This window comes from Solanum tuberosum, unplaced genomic scaffold (genome assembly GCF_000226075.1).
Source record: "Solanum tuberosum cultivar DM 1-3 516 R44 unplaced genomic scaffold, SolTub_3.0 scf00382, whole genome shotgun sequence".
NCBI classification, from domain to species: Eukaryota; Viridiplantae; Streptophyta; class Magnoliopsida; order Solanales; family Solanaceae; genus Solanum; species Solanum tuberosum.
In genome coordinates, this window is record NW_006239306.1 from 206,096 (window position 1) to 229,138 (window position 23,043).

The following is a 23,043-nucleotide window of genomic DNA, read 5'->3' on the forward strand; positions in this document are numbered from 1 at the left end:
CTAAGCAAAAGTAGAAGATAAAAGAAGAAAATATCCTAACTAACTTTCTGATTCCCTAACCAACTTGATGTGATAGCCTAACTAACAATCTAACTAATTGACTAGCTAACGGTAATTAACACTAGTTACAACTAATTACAATGTATAATTAGATTGCTAATACCCCTTCTCAAGTTGGTAGTGATGATCTCACAGCCAACTTGCCAAGGACTGCTGAATGTTTGACATCAGTAAGTACCTTTGTAAGGATGTCTGCTAGCTGCTCAGTAGTGGAAATGTGATGAAGGGAGATGAGCCCCTCCTGAAGTTTATTGCGTACAAAATGACAATCAACATCGATGTGTTTGGTCCTTTCATGGAAGACAGGGTTGTGAGCTATATGAATAGCAGATTGGCTATCACAAAAGACAGGGATTGGAGAAGGATCAGATATAGTCAACTCAGTAATCAACCTGTAAAGCCAAACTAATTCACCTACAACTTTTCTGAGGGATCTGTATTCTGCTTCTACAGAGGATAGTGAGATGGTCTCTTGTTTCTTTGATTTCCAGCTAATTGGGCTATTTCCAAGTAGAACCAAGTAGCCACTGACTGATCTTCTTGAGTCTGGGCAGGATGCCCAGTCTGAGTCACAATATGCCTTAATTGAGCAATCAGGATCTCTGGATAGATGAAGACCCAAGGTTGGATCTTGTTTCAGGTATCTAAGAAGATGAAAAACTGTTTGTAGGTGTGGAGTTCTGGGGTCCTGCATGAATTGACTCAAGTGTTGAACACTAAAGGCTATGTCCAATCTAGTGTTGGTAAGAAAATTCAATTTTCCCACTAGTTTTCTATAATATGTGGGATCAGGAAGTGGAATTCCCTCTTTGGCTCTAAGCTTGACAGTTGGATCAAGAGGAGAAGAAAGTGAGCTATAATTGAAACAGTCATATTCCTTTAATAGATCCAACACAAATTTCCTTTAAGAGACAAGAACCCCTTCTGGTATGTCAAGTATTTCTAACCCCAAAAAGTAATGTAATCGACCAAGATTTTTTATTTTAAATGTACTGTCCAGGTAGGCCTTTAGATGTGTGATTTCAGTGGTATCTGTACCAGTGAGGATAACATCATCAACATAGACTGCAACAAAAACTACTAAGGAACCAGACTTTTTGTAGAAAAGAGAATAATCATGATGTGAATGGACATATCCTCTGAGTGATAAAGCTTCAGTCAACTTGGCATACCACTGTCGACTAGCTTGCTTAAGGCCATAAAGAGACTTATTGAGCTTGCATACCAACCCTAAGTCATCTACAGCAAGCCCTTGTGGTAGTTTCATGTATATTTCTTCATGGAGATCACCATGAAGGAATGCATTATTCACATCAAGTTGAAACATATCCCAACCTTTCTTGACAACACATGCAATCAAGGTCCTCACAGTGGTCATCTTGACTACGGGGGAGTAAGTTTCTGTGTAATCTACACCAGCTTGTTAAGTGTACCCCTTAACCACTAGTCTGGCCTTAAACCTTTCAATACTGCCATCGGATTTGTGCTTCACTTTGTACATCCACCTACAACCAATTGCTTGCTTTCCTGCAAGTAATCTCACAAAATCCCAAGTATTATTCGCATAGAGTGCATCAAATTCTTGTATCATGGCCTTTTGCCAAGCAGAACTTAATGTTGCCTCCTCATAAGATAAAGGTTCACTATCATGGCAAATGTTTTCAACCACTGCTTGACTGGTGGAGGCAATGACATTAAGAGATATGTGGTGGTGTTTAGTGAACAAGGCATTGAGAGAAAGAGCATTGGAAATAGATTGTGTGGGAGCAAGGGTCTTTAAAGTAGGGATAGAAAAAATGTAATCCTTCAAGTGTGAAGGGAGCTTATTCCCTCTTTGTGATCTCATTTGCATTACTGCAGGAGGAGAGGGCAGTGTGGGAGTAGGCTGATTGTGAAAGGGGGAATGAGGATGGTGTGACATATTTGAGTTAGTAGGAATCATATCTGTGTTTTGATTTAACAAAGTATTATCAGGTGTTGATTCAATACAATCAGAGAAATCAGTGGAAGAAACTGTTCTAAGAACAGAAGGAAAATTGCATTTTTCTGAAGTCAAAGTAAAAGGAAATATATTCTCATGAAATACTACATCCCTAGACACATGTATTCTTTTTTTAGCAAGACTCATCACCTTATATCCTTTTGTTCTGAAGAGGTAACCTACAAATATGTGAGGAGTGGTTCTGGGTTGGAGTTTGTCCCTCTGAACTTTGGGTAGCGTGGGATAGCATAAACACCCAAATGATCTTAGATGACTGTAGGTTGGCTTTTTCTTATATAAGACTTCATAAGGACATTTATTTTTGAGGTAGGTTGAAGGAAGTCTGTTTATGAGATGTGTTGTTGTACGTATGCATTCACCCCAGTATTTCATGGGAAGTTTTGATTGAAATAGGAGAGCTCTTGTTGTTTCCAGCAAGTACTTATGCTTCTTTTCCACTATGCTATTTTGCTGGGGTGTATAGGGACAACTCCTTTGATGTATTATACTTTTGGTTTGAAAAAAAAAACTTGTTTCAGTGTTATAAAACTTCAGCCCATTGTCTGTCTTGACACCTTTAATTATGGTTTGGAACTGATTTTCTGCCATACTTACAAAGTTTTTAAGAACCCATAAGGCATTACTTTTAGTGCTCAATAAGTGAGTCCAAGTAGACCTACTATAGTCATCTACCATGGTGATGAAATATTTGTAATTGTCATGTGTGGGTATGTGGTAAGGACCCCAGAGGTCAACATGGAGGAGTTCAAAAATGGTATTAGAATGTGTGGTACTTTGACTAAAAGGTAGTCTTTCTTGTCTTGCCATGGGGCAAATAGTACACATAAAGGGCTGTTTAGCAGAAAAACTAGCTGGAATTGTAAGTATGCTTCTCATCTTTGCAAAAGGCACATGGCCAAGTCTATAGTATGTTTAGTAGAAGTAGTGGAAGAGTTATTGTTTCTCAACACATTTTGATCATTATCAGAAGTGGAAGAACATACAAAAGTATCTGTACATTTATTTGCAAAGAAAGGATAACATTCAGCAGAAATGTTCTTATCATTTGAAACTTTACTACTAAGACTAGAAAAAGAAGGACTATGGTTGTTGTGGGGTATACAGCAACAGGTGGAGGATTTAATATTGTTTTTCAGACATCTTGAACAAAGAAAATAAAGCCCTTCTCTGCTATTTCCAAGCACTTGAGGCCTCTTCACTGAAGGGGCCTGTAACAAACAAGATACACTAGTGAACAAAACTATGCAATTCATGGAAAGAGTCAAGGAATGAACTGAAATTAGATTGTATTTAAAAGAAGGCACATATAATACTTTGTGTAAAACAATTTCAGATGTGATCACTGCATCACCAAATTTTGTCACTCTAACTTTATATCCATTAGGCAAAGAAACAAGCATAGGGTAAGGCATGGTTTGGATGTTGGTAAGAGAGGATCTGTTAAAGGTTATATGGTTTGATGCCCCCGAGTCAATGATCCACAAGTCAGCACTTGATTTAAAACATTCACATGAAGATTTGCCAAAATCTACAGAGGAAGAACATACTACAATACCTGTAAAGTTCACAGAACCAGCACATGTGTTCGAGTTAGTTGAGTCCTCTCCTTCGACTCGAAAATGCTGCAGGAGATTCATGTTATGAGCATATTGATCCTTAGTAAGTGTGGCATTTTGATTGTGATTACCCTGTGGACAGTCTTCTCCCTGAGCAGGCATCATGTCATCAGGAGATCCATGCACATTAGCCACAACTCTCTTTCCTTTATATTCATGATTGTTGTTATGTCTAGCATGAAATCCATTGTTCCTGTTAGCCTGGTTGTTGTGTCCTTGTGGATATCCATTTAACTTGTAGCATTTTTCCCTGATATGTCCCGTCTTTTTGCAGAAATCACAAAACATAGCATTCCTATTGCTACTGCTGCCTGAGTAATAATTGGATCCTCCATAGTTTTTGTTATTTCCTGAGGTACTGTTACTTCCAGAATAGTTGTTGTTGGAGAATGATGTCTTGTAGTTCCTTCCTGTGGGCCCTTTCCATTACTATTGGAAGTAGTTACACTCAAAGAAGCTAACTCCATAGGAACTCGACTAGAAGGTCTAAATTCTCTCTGTTTCTCCTCTTGGATCAGTAAAGAGAAAGCCTGTGCCATGGATGGAAGAGGATTCATCATAAGAATGTTTCCTCTTACCACAGTGTATGCCTCATTTATCCCCATCAAAAACTGTACCAAATGTCTATCCTATTCTGCTTTGTGTAGCCCATCCTTGGCTCCACAAGTGCAAGTGCAAGAGCACTGATTTCTCATATTCAGAGTATTCAATTCTTCCCAAAGCTTTTTTATTCTAGTGTAATAGACAGTGATGTCCAAATTACCTTGTGTGAGATCATTAATTTCCTTCTGGATTTGATATAACTTTGCTCTATTAGTCTGATCATACCTATCTTCAAGTTCTTTCCAAAGTTCCACTGAATCATTAACATATTCCACACTATCTGAAATCTCCTTAGTGAGGGAATTTAAGATCCAGAAAGTTACCATATCGTCACAGTGTTGCCATTGACGTAACTGAGGTAAATTCGCAGTTGGTTTACCACAGCTACCATCGATGAACCCGAGCTTGTTCTTCACTGACAAAGCTCGCATGACTCCTCTTCTCCAGGATCGATATCCTATGCCATCGAATTGAACTGAAACTAATACCATTCCAGGGCTATCGGAGGGATGCACATAGAGAGCACTACTTGCATCACCACCAGTAGAAGTTCCCTCTGTTGAAGGAATATTTTCAGCACCTATCATGGTAAAAAAATCAACTAGGAAGATGACCGAAAAAATCAGATCGAAAGAGACGAGAGCAAGCTAGGCTCTGATACCATATCAAACTACACAACAATGGTGAGCATCTAATCAAAGAACAACAGAGAAGCCATAATCGGCAATTGAGAGAAGCAGTTTGCAGAATCTGAACTTTGAGAAAATGTGAACTCACACTTTGTGTATTGATCGATACAAGTATTTATACACAAGAATGTAATGTTGACAGCTGTATCCAACTAAGCAAAAGTAGAAGATAAAAGAAGAAAATATCCTAACTAACTTTCTGATTCCCTAACCAACTTAGATGTGATAGCCTAACTAACAATCTAACTAATTGACTAGCTAACGGTAATTAACACTAGTTACAACTAATTACAATGCATAATTAGATTGTTAATACAAACTCCAAGCGGTTCTTTCTAAGTGCTCCTCACTTAAGGCTTTGGTGCAAATAGTATTGGTGTAAATTGAAATTTTATTTATGAATTTCAAATTATGAATATGAAAATTCATGTTTGTGACTGCTCGTTTTAAAAAAATAAATAGTGATTCATATATTTGTTAATTACACATCAATTGAATGTAAATATTAAAAGCATTCAAAAGTAAGTCAATAATTGAGTGTTCTGATATCAATTTGAGAGTTGAATCATGAAGAAGAAATTAAATAATTTTCATGATTAATAATATTTGAGCTTCAAATTTTAAAATTAACTTAACTGGATATTACTTTAAAAGTTTGGACACATCTTAAGGAGCTTATATATTATCTTAAATGATTTGTTGAAGATAAAGGTAATTTTGAGTGGCAGTTAACGGTGTATATCTTGAGTATATTTATGTACCGCAATGTATATTTTTATGTGTAACATGTATATATCATATGTAATGTCATGTACAATAATATTATGTGCATGATATACATATAATATATAATGACGTATAGAAGATACAAGTGTATACACATGACATACATAAGGTTGATTTTCTTCAACTTCTAAATTCAATATGATATTTCGCCCAAAAGCTCATCAAATTTGTTCAAGTCTCTCTTAATTTAAAATTAAAATATAAGCTCATATCTTATGTAGAATCACTTGTACAATAGGAAACAATCAAGAAATTACTAAATCATTTGTGCTTTAAGCTTTGTTCAAATTCATTAACAGAAATAATCATTAGTTAAAGTATTTCATAATCCACGTTTCATGATCAGAAATCAGAAATCAACTCCCATATTTCATAATCCACGTTTCAAGCTAAAAAAAATTGAATTGTCAAAAAGATAATTTGTTAAAAGAACTTTAAAATTTCAAAATTTCTCTATAAATAAATGAAGTCGTCTTAAAACTCGAATTTTCAATTTAAAATTCAGCTTAAATTCTCGCTAAACCTACAAAAAGGAACACAGAAGAACAACAAAATAGTGTGATAATCAAAATACAATAAACAACAGACAACGATAACTATTAAAAATAAGAACTATAATAATACGTGTACAACGACAAACACCAACAAATCTAAACCTTCAAAAAATACAATAACACTCCACTATCTACTAATCTTTTACCCCCGTCATATGGTGCCAAATTCTCTGAGCAATGCGAGATGGGCCGGGTCTGTTTAATTAGCATACACCATTTCAAATAGACATGAAATGGGCCCAAGTCCATTATTTTCGTTTTCCGGATCAGTATTTAAGCTCATTCTGCCCCGTTTGGGCACAAACTTTTTTAGGTTTTTATCGTCTTCTTCGTAAAAGGTAAAGCTTTTAGTTTTTATTTTCTGGTAAAATTACTGTAAATTAGGGTTTTGATTGTTGCTAGTATCTCATTTGCTGATTAGAACGATGGTTAATTTTTTCTTTGGCAAAGTAATTAATTTCACAAATGTAGCTATGCTTGTAAAAATGCCGATTTTTCCAATTTATTGAAATATTTTCAAAATTAGGGTTTAGTTGGTAAGGATTTAAGATATGAAGAGTTAAAGCATTTGAAAACTAGGGTACGTACTGTTTGATCGATTTCTGATAACATGGTTTTGTTTGGGTTCTGTCAGGTTTTACTGGAGGTGAAGATGAGGCCTATTTTTGTTGGGAACTTTGAGTTTGATACTCGTCAGTCAGAACTGGAACGGTTTTTCTCCAAGTATGGAAGAATAGAGCGAGTCGACATGAAATCTGGTATAGCTTAAGATTTTCTGTTTTTTCTAAATGATTTAGCTAGTTGGGGTTTGATTACTTGTCTTATGTTGTACATGCTGTTTTAAGAAGCAAAGTTGGAATAAGTTCGTGGCCCGTCCTGGGGTTAACTTGGGGTTTTAAGTTTCATGGAGCTCACACTCTATATATGAGTGTGCACTTTATGTGTTGGATAGGGGGTCTTCTGGGCATGCCTGGGATTGTCTGTCCGAAACTTTCCATTTCAATTACTTTAAGTATATGGTTACAACTTATATGTGAGAATTGTTTTTATAAATTAGTAATTTCTTTGTGTGATCACGATCCTCGCAATTCTTGGTTCATAAAGGCTAGTAGATTTTTAATGGTTTTTGTATGGAGTTGTTATTTAATGAGTATCATTTTCAACAGTATGAATTAATGACTGAACTTGCATGATAATTTTTTGTAAGCAAGTTCTTGTATGCTTGTCTGATAGCATTAGGGTCTTTTGGTTCTGGGATCTTATCTAATCATTGTCTTGTTTTAATCATTTCGACCTTGGAAAGTATGTACTTATTTGAGGTGTATTCTAGGTTACAGTTTTTTACCACTTGGGATAGTCGACTATAATTATTTTGGTTAAACAAACAACATAGCTATATGACTATGTCTGTAGCATGTAGAAATGCTATGCCTGAGTTGTCAAGACATAATGTGGAACCAAACATTCATTTGGAAAAGATCTCCACATTCAAGTGTTTATTTTGCCGCAGGCACATCTACTAAGGAAAAAGAGCTTCTATCATGGCTCAACACTTCTGTGCCCCTATCTGCCTGCCTGCTATCCTCCTTCTCACTGATGGAATTGTTCTGAATTTCTTACATCGATCTTCTGTCATTCACTTACTTCACTACTCATGTTGCTTATCACGAGAATGATCATGGTGGGATCAGTCAGTTCATCATGCCATGCCTACCACTACTAATAAAGGGGATCAATGAATTATATCATGCCATGACTACCAATTCTGAAATTGGTGATGCATGCTTAGCAATGACTACTCAGACCTGAGTTTTAAACCTTTAATAAGCCTTCATCACCTTGACCATCATCATCATCATCATGATCTAGTTCATGCAAGGCCTCTACTTCCTTACTTTCCTCAAGTCCTCACATACTTGCAGGTGTTGTACGTTATTTAATTTCTAAAGGAGATGAGAACTTTGATTTAGCTGATGTATACTATACCGAAAAGACTTTAGATCCCATGCCTTGCTGTTCTTTCTGCCTTGTAATGAAGTCTTTACAACTACTACAGGGTATGCTTTTGTCTATTTTGAGGATGAGCGAGATGCAGCAGATGCAATCCGTGGGACTGACAACATGCCATTTGGTTATGAAAGGCGCCGGCTGTCCGTGGAATGGGCAAAAGTAATGTTTCCATCTCCATCCTTCCTAAATTGAGAAATGCAATCTGTTAGACATTTCCTCCCCGAAAGGCAGTGCAATTTGTTAACAATTGTCATCTTATTTAATTAATTATGACTTTGTTTGTTTTGACAGGGTGAACGTGGTAGGCATCATGATGGCCCCAAGTCTGGTGGAAACCAGAGACCAACCAAAACATTGTTTGTAATAAATTTTGACCCTATTCGTACTAGGGTCCGAGACATAGAAAAACACTTTGAACCTCACGGCAAAGTCCTTCATGTTCGCATCCGCCGCAACTTTGCATTTGTGCAGTTTGAAAATCAGGAAGAAGCCACAAGAGCTTTGGAGTGTACACACATGAGGTTAGTAGATATTTTAGTCTATTGCTTATATTTGCAATATTCTGTCTGTTTGTTTCCTAACAAGAAGTGAGTTGGTAATGCATTTTGCAGTAAGGTCCTGGATAGAGTGGTTTCTGTGGAGTATGCATTGAAGGATGACGATGAGAGGGGGGACAAATATAACAGCCCAAGACGAGATTATGGCAGGCAAAGAGATAGTCCTTATCGAAGGTCACCAAGCCCAGTGTATCGTAGGAACCGACCAAGTCCTGATTATGGCCGACCTCGGAGTCCTGTTCATAATGGTCCATCATATGACAGATACAGGAGTCCACAGTATGGAAGGTATCGCAGGTAGTAAAAACTAAATCTTCTTTTTTCCTTTGATGTTTGGCCATTAAACCGTCTTAACAACATTTCTTGATTCAAGTAGGTAACACTTGTTGACGTTTTCCCTTTGTATTTTTCAGCAGGTCTCCTGTCCGGAGGTCTTGAACTTGAGTCAGTTCATTATCTGGGAGAGCTTGTGCTGTCATAATGTAAATGCTTGATGCAGTCTGCTTGTGTAGGAGAAAGATCTATCTTTTATCAGTGTAATGGATTAGCTGTTGCGTTTTGTTGCTTTAACTTAGTTGACTGTAGTTTGTGGATTTAGCTGTTGGAACATTGTGTAGTAGTAGTAGTATCTCATTGCCTATGAATGTTGGAGACCATTTGGTATTAGCTCATAGATAGGTTTGGTTGGAAACTTTTGCTCAAGTACGTAAATCTGAAATGCGATAAAAAGGGGATCCCTACAATGATCCTTTTTTTAAGTTGCTCTATTTGTTCTACTATTTTTATGTCTTATTGAAAAAATTCTAGTGGTTATACATGAAATGATATAGTTACCCCCAAAGCTTAGTTATTATTGTCGTGGTAAAGATTAGACCTCGCAAAGTCGGTGTGGAAGTTCGAAGAAAATGTTCTTAGCATCAATACTTTTATATCCCACAAGATTTTCTTCCCTTGGAATGACTTATCCTTGCTCACAAACCTTTTTTCCTTATGGTGACACTAATAACCCCCTCCCCCCAATTTTAATAGGATTATTTACAGTTGAATAAATGTCTTAAGACTTGTTTTCAATTAAAAATCTCAATTATTTTTCTTTCATTGTTAAATTGAGTGTTCAATCAAATGGTGTCAGTCTAGCTAAAATGGGGTGTTCTGCAACTGATGTCGAAACAGGAAAACTGCAAAATGAAATTTCAAGAGCACCGTAGAGTGCTGAACTTTCTTTTGAGAAGTGTTAGAACAATGAATCGTGTAAACAAGAAGGAGAAAATGGAAATAGAAAGTCTTCAGGATTAAAACCCTAAATAAGGACATAATTAAGGAAAAGAGTGTGGTGTAGCAATAATGAAGTAGATGAAAACGATAAGAAAGTAAGAATCTATATTCATATCTTAATAGGAAAAAAATTAATTTTGGACGATGTCTTCCTATTTACTTAAACTTTGGGTGGTACTATTATTTGCTCGACTTGTACTAGTGGAAAGTAACATATATTCAACTAAATAGTCGAAATTCGTGCAAGTTTAGGAAAAAAGGGAGTGGGGAGGGTGCATATTTTAGGGAAGTTAGTCAAACTTGAAGGGGGCTTATGTTGATATTGAGAATTGAGATAAACTTTTCATCTCAATTAGAAATAGTAATTTCCAAACTTATTACATCCATTGAGAAGGAATGGAAATATGGAATGAACAAATATGACTTAACATTCAATCCATAATACATATGATATTTAAGACTTCTCATAATCTTTTTTTTCCATTTCATATTTTTGGATAGACAATTATGATAATATATTATCAACAAGATGATTTTGCTAACTCTCTTTGAAGTGCCTTATCAAGCCATACCTCAGCATCTTGCATCATTTCTGGACTAAGTCTAACCATAAGAATACAAAATTCAGTTTCATTCAATGCTCCATCTCCATCTAAGTCTCCTTCTTTTACCATAGCCTCTGCATCTTCTCTGCTCATCTCTTCCATCCCTAAAAACCCCGAATTCTTTTGTAAGCTCGCGGATGTGATCAAGCCATTTTTAGGGTCTGCTAGAAGCCTGAATCCACCACATAGCTCCGCGACAAAGGCCTCCACGTCTAATTTTTCAGCCATCACGGGTAACAAGTCTTGATATTCTGTTGTTGCTTCGCAAACTTTGTAATTTTCCATTTCTTCTTCGTAGTTCGTACCTAGGACAAAGTTGGATGTCAACAACCGATATGAATGAAAGTTTCTATTAGCATAAGAAATGTTGAGAACTCTATTTATAGTGCTAAAATTTCTTGTAAGGTTTAATGGGAAAGTTCCCTTAGAATTCTAAATGTAATTAGTAATTATTTTGGTGAATATTATGGAAGTATTAAGTAATATTGTTACATTGTCAAGTGGAGAGAATCATTTATTTAGGTAGGATAGGTAAAAGAGAGTGGGGATGGGCTATGTCCTATGGTTCATATTAATTCATATGGAATCATATGAATGGATGGTTTATGTAGGGACTCTAATTTTGTTAAACTAGTTTTTTATTGGGCAAGTTACATATTTAGTAGCTGATTGATCAAAATAATTATATTCGCTAATTAAATATATATATTTTTTATATTTAAAATGTATACTTAATGCATATCTTATAAAAATATATATTTATTGACTATTATTTTGATAGACGACTATACAATATAATTTTTCACTTTTTTTCTTTTCTTTAAATAAGTTTTTTTTTTTTGGAGTTGTTTACGCTACCGCTCTTTTATTTCTAGATTCTAATCTATAGGTGTGGCTAACACTAAGTTGTTTTATTCGATTCATATTAAGTTTCTAAAATTACATAAATGTACTTGCCAACTAAATGACTTTTCTTTCCTTAACATTGAAAAAGACTAAAAAAGATTCACAAAATATTTTGTAAACTACCCAACTTAAATATAAAAATAATACAACTCCATAATAAGGATTGTACAAAAAAATTTAGCAGATTAGTGTCATGTTTGTATAATTGTATTCTTCATTTGCCAAAAAACATTACATATTGATTTACTTTTCTACGAATATGTTTATTGATGACCTTGTTGGATAATGCATATATGTTTTCTATCGAGCGATAATAACGTCGATATGAAAAGTCTTTTATAAAATTAAATTTTGAATTCGTCACTGTCAGAGTGGAACTTCTAGTTGTTTCCAAGTTGTCAACAGCATATATCGATCTTATAATATCGTGTAGGATAGTTTATTTGATGAGGGTTTCTAGGAAGGTTCATATGTGGGGATCTTCAAAGTGACTTGTGATTTTTAATTTAGCTAGATGTCATAAGTGTTCTCTTTCTTGGAAGTTTCCATTTGTCTCCATCTATGTATTTATGTATTGTGTGGCCCATGCCCCAATTATTTAAATGTTTGATACGAAGGAAAATATTTTTTTGAAAAATAAGTAATTTCTTACTCATTTTTCAATATGCATATTAAGAGCATGTTATAAGTGATATAGCAAAATATTATGAGAGTGGAAGTTCGAGAGAGGCGGCTGGCAGGGGACGAAATAGTCGAGGGGTGTGGATGTTAGGGGTGTTGAGTGGATGAGGAAGAGACAATTAACCTGAAATAACAGACTCAGTTATAACTTGTTTTCTTTGTTTTAATTATAAAAGTCGTTTTCTTTATTTGTACGAATTTATTTTCCTAAAGAAAATATTCTTTTCAAAATATTTTGATTAATCAAACGAAAACATATATCTTTTTGTTTTATATAATTTGATCAACACTCTTAAAAGATGAGTGATAATCGCTTATAGATAGTGAGAATATTAGTAATATAAAAATAAAGAATGTTTACTTGGTACAATATATTAAAATTATACACTAAAGTCTATAAGCTTATTTTATTAAAATTAATAAAGATAAAATTTAAATAAAATATTTAAAAGTTATATGATGGTTTATTGGTGATGAAAATGACTAACGATAATGATTGAGAGTGCTAATTAAGGATGGAAGTGGCAGTTGTGGGGAATAGCTAAGTAGTGGTTAAAGGGATAGTTACGACCGATAATTATGGTGAATTATATTTATCATAGTAATAACTCATAACAATGAGGGATGGCTCACACATATTAGTGGTTTAATGTCAAAATTTGAAGGAGGCTTTAAACTGTAACATATATATATATATATATATATATATATATATATATATATATATATATATATATATATATATATATATATATATATATATATATATATATATATATATATATATATATATATATATATATATATATATATATATATATATATATATATATATATATATATATATATATATATATATATATATATATATATATATATATATATATATATATATATATATATATATATATATATATATATATATATATATATATATATATATATATATATATATATATATATATATATATATATATATATATATATATATATATATATATATATATATATATATATATATATATATATATATATATATATATATATATATATATATATATATATATATATATATATATATATATATATATATATATATATATATATATATATATATATATATATATATATATATATATATATATATATATATATATATATATATATATATATATATATATATATATATATATATATATATATATATATATATATATATATATATATATATATATATATATATATATATATATATATATATATATATATATATATATATATATATATATATATATATATATATATATATATATATATATATATATATATATATATATATATATATATATATATATATATATATATATATATATATATATATATATATATATATATATATATATATATATATATATATATATATATATATATATATATATATATATATATATATATATATATATATATATATATATATATATATATATATATATATATATATATATATATATATATATATATATATATATATATATATATATATATATATATATATATATATATATACTAGAAAGTAATGGCCCGTGCTGGCATTATTATGTAATATTCTTCTTTTTTTGGTTAAATTTGTTTTTACGTGAAATTGGAGAAATTTTTTTGATGAATCTATCGGTGTGTTCTGTAAAATGTTAATTTTCTATATTTGATGAGCTAAAATTTTTGCAACATATTTCCTCTAGAAAATAAGTTTTTTTTTCTTTTGAATGAGGAAATGATTTCTATAATAAATATCATAACTTGATATCAATTAAAAGTTGGATTACAAGTATGTACCGTAAGATAACCTTGCATATTAATCGTTTGTTGATGTTTTAAGGAAATAAGTTTTACAAGATAGTTAATGTACACTTATTTTACATAAATTAAGAAAATGTGATACATTGTATAGAAAGTTAGCTGAGATGCAGATTGAGTTGTTTTGATCTTTGATCAAAAGATTAAGACCTGATACATATGAGAGAAGAAGAAAAAATATCATTCATAAATTACAAGATTGGAAAAAGAATCAAATCACAGTTGCTTGAAATAGGAGGTATGTACATACATGAAAGCAAGTGTACAATTACTTCAATATAATGACTTAAGAACCAAGTGCAAGGCTGATAAGGCTAGGTAGATAGCTATTGTTTCGGTGGTCGGCCAAAGCAGACACAAATTCATAAACACAAATACAAGTAAAGTTGTCGAGTTTATTCTTTAAGTTCACAAAGAAAACACAAGCACAAATCTTCTTGTGGTCCATGTAGGAAAATGATCGCAGACTGGCACTACTTTGATTTCAAGTTCATTCATCATTCACCTCTTTATTGCTAAACTAAGAAGTGATTGACTGTACAGAAAACTATCGATACAGAAAACTATCTCCAAATTATCTTCAATGCATCGATTAATAAATGAAAAGGACAAACATAGTTGTTTTACACAATTCAAGTAGCTCATATATCATAATACTCTGAAAAACTATATGAGCTCTAAGGCAGTATATTGATCACAATAATCAAACTACTTTCACTGCTAGTAATATAAGTAAATGCAACAAACTATCAACCACAACTACAGAAAGGCCAAGATATATATATATATATAAATATGGTTCCAGCAAAATCTATAAAATGGAAGATTTTTTGTACTATAATGGAATAGTCTAGTTTTGTGACTTCAATTGTGGCTTAAGATTTATAGTCTTTTATCATTAGTTTTGTGCTCTTTTAACCAAGGCCTTTTGAGGAATAGATTATAATGCCCAAAGTAAAGACACACTGCACATACCGAGAATCACTTCAAATGATACGTTCAAGAGTTCAAAAAAAAAACTTACATTGAACCGTTGTTGAACTATGTCTTGAAAGTGTCAAACACTTTAGCCTATTTTACCTCTTCTCAAATCTAACTCGAACAACGGAAAAAAATTGTGTGGAACATCCCAAGAGCTTAGAATCAATAAGCTAAAAGGAATGATATTGCTACTTATACACAAGTACAACAATGATAGGCTTATTGTATTCATCCACAATTCTCAACTCTCCTTTTGCCCCAATAGAATACAAAAATAAAACATATAATGATGAAAGGAAGTAATTAACCTTTTCATGGTGCAAGTTTATTGATTAGACTAACTAATAGTGTATATGCAATCACTTACGGTGCTCACTTGCTTTTATTAAAAATCAACGGCAGCATCGAAGACAAATTTGATGCGAAACAGATAAGCAAAGAGCATCTCAAATTTCTGAATTCAATAAAGACGTAATTCTTATAGTCCAACCGGTAACCCTACAGATCTAAAACAGAAGAATCGAATTGGGTCTTGATTTTCATTAAAATTTATGAAAGATGGAGAGAAATTTCAAAACCACAACCCAAAAATATAACCAAAAAGCAGAAAAAGATAACAAAAAACTGCACATTTCTTAATAACACAATATAATCATTTACCTATACAACAACAACACATGCAGGAAAACCAGACAGAAAAACTTTTCGTAATAATACAATATAATCATTTACCTATACAACAACAACACATGCAGGAAAACCAGGCAGAAAAACTTGATTTTTTTTGCTTTGCAAAATAAAGAAGAAGAGAGACAGAGCATCAACTCTCATAGAATGTCCTAAATACACATCAGTTTGGCAGCATTGCTACGTGTCTCTTCCAAAGCAGTATTAAGACACGTATGCAGCCTTTATTGATCAGTTTGGTAGTGTAAATGACCAAAAGACCCTTATTCTTTTATAAAAATGGCAAAAAGCAGTCATGTTGAAACTGCTCAAAACTTGAAAACTGTCTCTTCTATATAAGTAATATATATATATATATATATATAAAGGCACTTCAAATTTAGGGGCTTAAGGCACCTATCTTTTTCCTAACTTTTTACGGTCGACACTAAGGGGTGGTGCTGACTAATAGCGGTGGTTGTTGATATATAATGGAGGCGGAATCTATATAGTGGTGACGAGTGGAGTGATTGTTGATAGTAATTGATAGTTACTTTTAGTAACAGTGGTGATAAGGTTATCAGTGATGATCAGCTAGTGATAATTTGCAATTGATAATTAAAACTAAAGATGGCAAGTAGTAGAGTCAACTAGTTGAATGACGGAGATCTTCTTAACACGAGATTCTTCCACACAACCACCCTTAACAGAAGGTGAAGAAATAAAATAATTTCCTTCAAAGATGATGTTGGATCTTGGTTGTACGACCAAAACACAATCATGAATCAAACCTATGTCTTCTTTTACAACCTATTTACCACTAATAAATGTTCTTCAAGATGGAAGTTGGAGGGAACTCACACTCAAGATCCCACCAACCTTTCTATACTCGAGGAGGTCCCTACAAGTGCGGAAAGTTGGGCTCTATCAAACTAGTTTTCTTAGAAATAAGCAAACTAGTGATAACGCCATTATAATCCAGGAAATGATCTCTCACTTCCAAAAAATGAAAGGTAAAAAGTGCTAACATGATTCTAAAGATAGACCTCGAAAAAGCCTTCGACAAGTTGGAATGGGATTTTATCAGGAATACACTCCATTTCTTTAATTTCCCACAAAAATTCATCAATCTTGTTATGTCTTGCATCACAACCAGTGAAATTGCAATTCTTATAAATGGAACGAGAACAAAGTTTTTTTAACCTTCTAGGGGGATACGACAAGGAGATCCGATGTCACCCTATATCTTCATACTATGCATAAAAGTGTTATCGAATATGAGGTTAGCATAAAAAGATGGAGCCCTATTAAATCTTCCCCAAAAGATCCTAAGTTATCACACATTTTTTTTGCGGATGACTTAGAGTCTTAATGGCTAAAGCCAATGTATCAAACTGTGAGACCATCATAAATACTTTAGGAGATTTTTGTATTTCATCAGGCCAAGCAATCAGTAAAAACAAGTCAAAAGTTATCTTTTCCAAGAATTCCCCAGATGAATTAAGGAGGTCTATCTCCAACAATCTGGATATAAAAAATGGGGACTGCTTTGGAAAATACTTGGGCTTTCCAATAATAACTAATAGGTTCTCGAATAAGCATTTTCAATTTATCATTGATAACCTACAGTCTAAGCTAGCGGGCTGGAAAACTAAGTTTCTAAATATTGTTGGGAGAACCACTTTAGCTAAATCATGCCTATATTTGGTTAGCTAGAAATGAGAATCTTTATAAGAATATCCATACCAAAATTTCTACTAACACCCCTTTCATTCATGCTATGGAATATTTGGCCTTAACAGGGCATGAAGAAAAGGCTGATAATATTAGTCTCTCTTATGTCCCCTTAATGGTTACAAATTAAACACGGATGGCTCCTCCATAGGAAATCATGGAAGTGGAGTAATAAGGGACGCAGAGGGGAATTGGATTATAGCCTTGCTACAAGGGACTACAAATAGCAATCAGGAGGAAACTAATACCTCTAGAAATAAATGTAGATGGTAAGGAGATTTTAAACTTTATTGCTAGGGGAACCCCCCATACTCCATAGCTATCGGGAAACTAACAGTGTAGCAGACACACTTGCGAAGGAGGGGGCCATTATGCAGTCAACTAACTCCAGCTCTTTTTGGGAAGTTCCACCCCTGTTTGTTTTGAAGAAAGTTGAAGCAGACAAGGCTGGAACTCGTTTTGTTAGGCTAAAACGGCCAAAATCTATGTTGTACAAGTGTAATAATACTAGTAACGCCCCTCCCCTAAACTGTAACAGCAGCAGGCAAGCTGGTATGCCTCTACCATGTACTGATGCATATTAGTTATTAATATATTATCTTGTTTATAAAAAAAAATTGATGATGATAATTGATAATAGAAAGCGATAATGGCGGCTTCAAGGACTACCGTGGAGTAGTATTTAAATATCATTTTTGTATTAATTTTTGAACGGATCATAGCAAAATGATAGTAAGACTTTGTTATGTATTTTTAATTATTCAACTTTTTTAATTATTAAAATTTGAATTAGAATCAAACATTTATTAGATCATACAAACAAATAACGCATTATAGTTTTTATATTTCCGTTTATACATGTTAAAACCTTTTTTAGACGTTAGCTGAATATAAATATAACATGCATATGTTTAAAATACAAATTAAATTAGAAAGAGAACTTTCTAATAAGTATATGTGTGAAAATGATATCTACGAATATATTCCTGCCAAAGTGGTGGCCTGTTTTTTCCACCATTATTATTTGCTTTACGTGAGCAGAGTCTTAGAATAATAATAAAATTATTTTCGTATAAGTTATAGATTACGAGTATGAGTTATGAAAATAGTCACTAATGTCAGTATTAATTAGGGTATGTTGTCTACATCACCCCCTATAAGGTCCGCTCCTTTCCCAAATCCTACAAACAATGAATATTTTATTTACAGAACAGTTTTTTGCCGTTTTCCTTTATTTGCATTATGTCTGAGAATACGTTAGAAAACGAAAAAGGCTTGTTTTCTTATCTAATTGTTTCATATGGTATATTCTCTATTGATAATAATCACATCACTTTGAGAAAATATTTGCAATTTTGGCCTCTTCTTTCTTGGCCCGCAAATGGAGAATATTAATAGGAATTTCTTGTAATTAAATGGAATTTCTACATGTTTATCTTCTTGTAAGTTGTAATATTCTTATCTTTTATTGCCCAATTTCTTTCAAAAGTGAATATGAAATTCTATATACTTTTTATTGAACTTGTGTTGTCCCAATAAGTTTCACATTTGTCTAATATATTTGGTTCAATTGCTACAAGAAAGTAAGGTAAACAAAAATGAACCTTTTGACTTTGGTGATTTCTCTGCTTTTGATAGTGTGCAAACTTATAGGCTCATGGCTACAAAAAAGGCAAAGACGAGAATATTGCATATAAATAGAAAGATAGACAGTGCTCTTGTGCGGGCGAGAGTATTAGAGCAAAAAGATCAAGGATTTTATAAATATAAAGAGAAAAAGATAGACAGTTCTCTTGAGCTAGCAAGAGTATTAGGGCAGAAAGACCAAGAATTTTCTAGATATAAAGAGAAAGATAAACCGTTCTCTTGGGCTGTCAAGAGTACTGGGACAAAAAAATCAACGATTTTCTAGATATAAAGAGAAAGATAGTTCTCTTAGGCTGGCGAGAGTATTAAGATAAAAAAAACAAGAATTTTCTAGAAATAAGGAGAAAGATAGACCATTCTCTTGGGTTGTCGAGAGTACTAGGGCAAAAAGATAAAGGATTTTCTAGATATAAAGACAAAGATAGATAGTTCTCTTGAACTAGTGAGGGTATTAGGGCAAAAGACCAAGAATTTTTTAGATATAAAGAGAAAGACCGTTCTCTTGGGCTGTCAAGAGTACTGGGACAAAAAGATCAAGGATTTTCTAGATATAAAGAGAAAGATAGTTCTCTTAGGCTGGCGAGAGTATTAGGATAGAAAAAACAAGAATTTTTTTAGATATAATAAGGAGAAAGATAGACCATTCTCTTGGGTTGTCGAGAGTACTAAGGCAAAAAGATAAAGGATTTTCTAGATATAAAGAGAAAGATAGATAGTTCTCTTGAACTAGTGATGGTGTTAGGGCAAAAAGACCAAGAATTTTCTAGATATAAAGAGAAATACCGTTCTCTTGGGCTGGCGAGAGTATTAGGGCAAAAAGACTAAGAATTTCTAGATCAAATCACGCGAGTCATGACTCCACAATGGCATTGTTTACATAAAAGATGCAGTAATTCGTATAACTCATTAGGCTACATAGATGTGAATGACTTGAGGGACCTTTTCACGGCAAGGTCTACGTACACTTTATCCTCCCCAAACCCCTTGGATATGTTGTTGTTGTAGGCAATATAGATGTAAATCTCACGAGCCACTTGCCTCTTTTACAACTAGCAAGAGACTGCAGATTAGAACTAAAGGGCACACTCAGGCAAACAGTGGCCAACAGAACAGAGCCAATGTAGAAACAAAGAGAGCTATACAACAATGTACACAGTTATATAGTATGATCTCCACCTACCAAAATATTTGTGTAAAGTGATCCCTCTTAGGTCTATTAGAATGAGACCACAAGATCCTTCAAGGATCGAAGTTATATAGATTTAAGCGTAGGAAAAGAAGAAAAACGAATACTAGCCTTCATCGGAATCATTAATCTATAAGACAAACTCAGATATTTGAAGAAAGTTGGCAATGCATCCAGTATTGATCAGTTGCTTGCCAACTTTCTTAGTCTTCCATCTCTTCCTGCAGTTTTCTAGTTCCTCCTCCTTCATCGTCGAGAGTTCCTGAAACCACTGCTGATATTGCAAATCAATTGCTTTCATCTCCAACCTTAGCTCTGTATCCTCATCTTTCTCGATTATAGAAGAGAAAGAACCACTTGACATTTTGTCGATATCTGAATAAGTCATTTCTGAATCCTTTCCATATTCATTTGATGGTACGCGTTCTGCAACATCACTGTTGTTTTCCTGTGTTGTCCATTCATCGTGAAACAAGTACCTAAAATCCATCTCCGAGATGTTTGTACTACAACTTCTAGGAAATCCATCATTAATATGATCATCAGAGCATACATTAGCATCTTCAGCCATTACTCTAGAAACAACTGATTGTTGAGATTTTCCATCATCCACAAGCGTCAAGCGCGATGGGGAAGCAAATGTAACATGATGAGAAGCGTCATCTGAATTCACATACAATTCACCTTTATCACTTCGAGCACCAACTTGAGTTTCCACGTTAAAGCCAGAAATAACACCTTGGTGACCTATGGACTTGGACAAGCAACCACTCACGTCTGTTTGCCATGAATTTGAAGACATGTTTAAGCTTTCTTGAGGTTGTTTGCTTGGATTTCTCCCTCCACTAGAATGGTCACCAGAAGACGGATTCCAAGCAGGAAATATCTTCATTACTAGGTGATCAATAAAGTCAGCAATAAAAGCTACATCATGATCAGCTAGCTGCAAGTGTTCAACCATCTCAGCCGCAACTAACGGTGCAGTGTCAGTTTCAAGATAGAAAATGAAATGTATATTTCTAACACTACCTGTGCGCGATAACCAAATGTTTGGAATAAGAAAGAGGATATCTGATTCCCTCAAAAATAACAAATTGATATTCATATACTTACCAGCAGGATCTCTGATTCGCAAGGTCAACGAAATTGAGTTGGCATCATTCTTCTTCCCCATTAATTTGAATTCATTATTCTGATGACATCTCTGGAATTCCAAACCTGGAACACTAGGACTTCCACAACTAGAATCTGTATATGTAGACTCGAAATCCACATCCATGGGCTGAGGTAAAGGTTTCAATAAACTCAAGGATGTAGGACTTTGCTTAGGTAACTGAATTTGATTATCGACTGACTCCTCCAAGTTTTCAAATTGAAGAAACGGATCTTTCAGGAGCTCCCTAGCTGACAATCTCTCAGATGCTGCAGCCAAGCATTTTTCAATGAATGCTTTGACTTCAGCATCGGTAACTTTACCGAGGGAAGCAGGTTTAATGCCCTGATAATGCAATGTTCTTTTAGATCGATAAAATGACACAATTACAAACAGAATACAAATTTAAACATCGAATTATAGAACTTACTGAGCTAACTTTCTTATAAATTTGGGCAGAATTCTTGCACTCGCTGTAAGGGTATTCAAAAGTTACCATTTCCAACATACACATTCCGAAGGAATATATATCTATTAGTTCATTATACTCTTCTTCGTAGAGCTCCGGGGCCATGAATTCAGGGGTCCCTTATGTATATCAATAAATAAAGTCAGTACTGGAGAAAGAATTTTGTAAAAGATTATACTACAAGAAACAACCATACCAATAACACTCTTAGCAGTTGGCTGCTTCATAATAGTTGCCAATCCAAGATCACCAATCTTGATTTCCCCATGATTTCCATTGACAAATATTGTTGGTTTATTAGCATTTTAATATTAATATTTTATATATTAATTTGTTAAAACTTAGTATAGCCATTCTGCCATGAAGATGGAATAGAGGACGTGGGAGTTACATGCATTTGTTCCTCATTACTTAGTGGTCAATTAATGACCATATGTATTATGGACTTTGCTGCTTTCTGATGAACGTTGCAGTGAACGTTAGAATAGTCAAAGTGTAACACTTGGTGCATTTGTTATCCTCTCCTTTATTTCATTCTTTTATTCCTCCATTATACCTTGTAACCTATGTAACTCCTAAGGCCATTTATCTTCACTATTTACTACCCATTATCTTCCTATCAATTGGTAGGAAGACTTCCTCAACTATAAATAGTGATAGTCTTCATTTGGTTTGGGTGGGACTACACACAAGAAAAATATAGAGTGAAAGAGTTAGTCAAAAAAGAGAGTTCTTATTAGTTGAAGGAAGGTGTTCTTTTTGTGGAGCTTTGAACTCAACTCTTGTCCAGGGTTGTTGAGTTATATATTGTGAATAGGCTGTTGTATCCTGGAGGGGACAAGTCAAGAAGGACTACTGCTGGACCGGTGAAAACATTTGCTGCAGTGGGCTTGAATCTCCTTAAAGAGAGCGAGATATCCGCGCCTCAGCCTGAAGAGATTTATTTTCTTCATATTTATTTTCAATTGTAATCTTGTATTTTTGTTATCTTGTAAGTTTTCACTAACAA

The 23,043-nt window shown here is 33.4% G+C and overlaps 5 protein-coding genes across 6 annotated transcripts in view; 1 reads left to right on the forward strand and 4 right to left on the reverse strand.

Moving 5' to 3' along the window:
* Window positions 1-1,483: 1,483 nt before the first annotated feature.
* On the reverse strand, window positions 1,484-4,283 carry LOC107057825 (uncharacterized). The gene is made up of 5 exons (XM_015302837.1): window positions 3,984-4,283; window positions 3,376-3,942; window positions 3,165-3,270; window positions 2,954-3,053; window positions 1,484-2,078 (listed from the first exon to the last, which is right to left on the reverse strand). The coding sequence occupies exons 1-5, from the start codon at window positions 4,281-4,283 to the stop codon at window positions 1,484-1,486; spliced, it is 1,668 nt and encodes a 555-aa protein (XP_015158323.1).
* A 24-nt stretch (window positions 4,284-4,307) lies between these two features.
* LOC107057826 (uncharacterized) lies at window positions 4,308-4,868 on the reverse strand. Its single transcript, XM_015302839.1, has one exon. It carries the CDS (start codon window positions 4,866-4,868, stop codon window positions 4,308-4,310), a length of 561 nt encoding a protein of 186 aa, XP_015158325.1.
* Window positions 4,869-6,579: 1,711 nt separating this feature from the next.
* On the forward strand, window positions 6,580-9,656 carry LOC102598910 (serine/arginine-rich splicing factor RS31-like). 2 transcript variants are annotated; one of them, XM_006362067.2, is made up of 6 exons: window positions 6,580-6,648; window positions 6,945-7,068; window positions 8,367-8,479; window positions 8,612-8,841; window positions 8,932-9,174; window positions 9,291-9,656. In XM_006362067.2, exons 2-6 carry the CDS (start codon window positions 6,963-6,965, stop codon window positions 9,313-9,315), a joined length of 717 nt encoding a protein of 238 aa, XP_006362129.1. In that variant the 5' UTR covers window positions 6,580-6,648; window positions 6,945-6,962; the 3' UTR covers window positions 9,316-9,656. The 2 variants fall into 2 exon arrangements, with proteins under 2 accessions (XP_006362129.1, XP_015158330.1); XM_015302844.1 differs by having other exon boundaries at window positions 9,294-9,656.
* Window positions 9,657-10,452: 796 nt separating this feature from the next.
* Window positions 10,453-11,291, reverse strand: LOC102599234 (calcium-binding protein KIC). Its single transcript, XM_006362068.2, has one exon. It carries the CDS (start codon window positions 11,040-11,042, stop codon window positions 10,674-10,676), a length of 369 nt encoding a protein of 122 aa, XP_006362130.1. The 5' UTR covers window positions 11,043-11,291; the 3' UTR covers window positions 10,453-10,673.
* An 8,812-nt stretch (window positions 11,292-20,103) lies between these two features.
* The window catches only part of LOC102599559 (probable serine/threonine-protein kinase WNK10), a 10,479-nt gene continuing 7,539 nt past the window's right edge, over window positions 20,104-23,043 (reverse strand). Inside the window, exons 5-8 of the mRNA XM_015302845.1 lie at window positions 22,231-22,317; window positions 21,996-22,153; window positions 21,526-21,910; window positions 20,104-21,441 (exon numbers count right to left, since the gene is read on the reverse strand). Of these exons, the coding sequence (XP_015158331.1) occupies window positions 20,543-21,441; window positions 21,526-21,910; window positions 21,996-22,153; window positions 22,231-22,317 (1,529 nt within the window). The 3' untranslated portion in view covers window positions 20,104-20,542. The remainder of the gene's footprint in view (window positions 21,442-21,525; window positions 21,911-21,995; window positions 22,154-22,230; window positions 22,318-23,043) is intronic.

Excerpts from the sequence above, each read along its gene's own strand:
- LOC107057825 (XM_015302837.1), bottom strand. The coding sequence starts at position 4,283 with ATGGGGATAAATGAGGCATACACTGTGGTAAGAGGAAACATTCTTATG. Across the intron at positions 3,054-3,164 it reads TAAATCCTCCACCTGTTGCT|ATACTTTTGTATGTTCTTCC; the intron begins GTATACCCCACA and ends ATAAATGTACAG. Across the intron at positions 2,079-2,953 it reads CATACTATAGACTTGGCCAT|AACAGTTTCTTCCACTGATT; the intron begins GTGCCTTTTGCA and ends TTCTGTTCTTAG.
- LOC107057826 (XM_015302839.1), bottom strand. The coding sequence starts at position 4,868 with ATGATAGGTGCTGAAAATATTCCTTCAACAGAGGGAACTTCTACTGGT.
- LOC102598910 (XM_006362067.2), top strand. The coding sequence starts at position 6,963 with ATGAGGCCTATTTTTGTTGGGAACTTTGAGTTTGATACTCGTCAGTCA. Across the intron at positions 7,069-8,366 it reads GCGAGTCGACATGAAATCTG|GGTATGCTTTTGTCTATTTT; the intron begins GTATAGCTTAAG and ends CAACTACTACAG. Across the intron at positions 9,175-9,290 it reads CAGTATGGAAGGTATCGCAG|CAGGTCTCCTGTCCGGAGGT; the intron begins GTAGTAAAAACT and ends TGTATTTTTCAG.
- LOC102599234 (XM_006362068.2), bottom strand. The coding sequence starts at position 11,042 with ATGGAAAATTACAAAGTTTGCGAAGCAACAACAGAATATCAAGACTTG.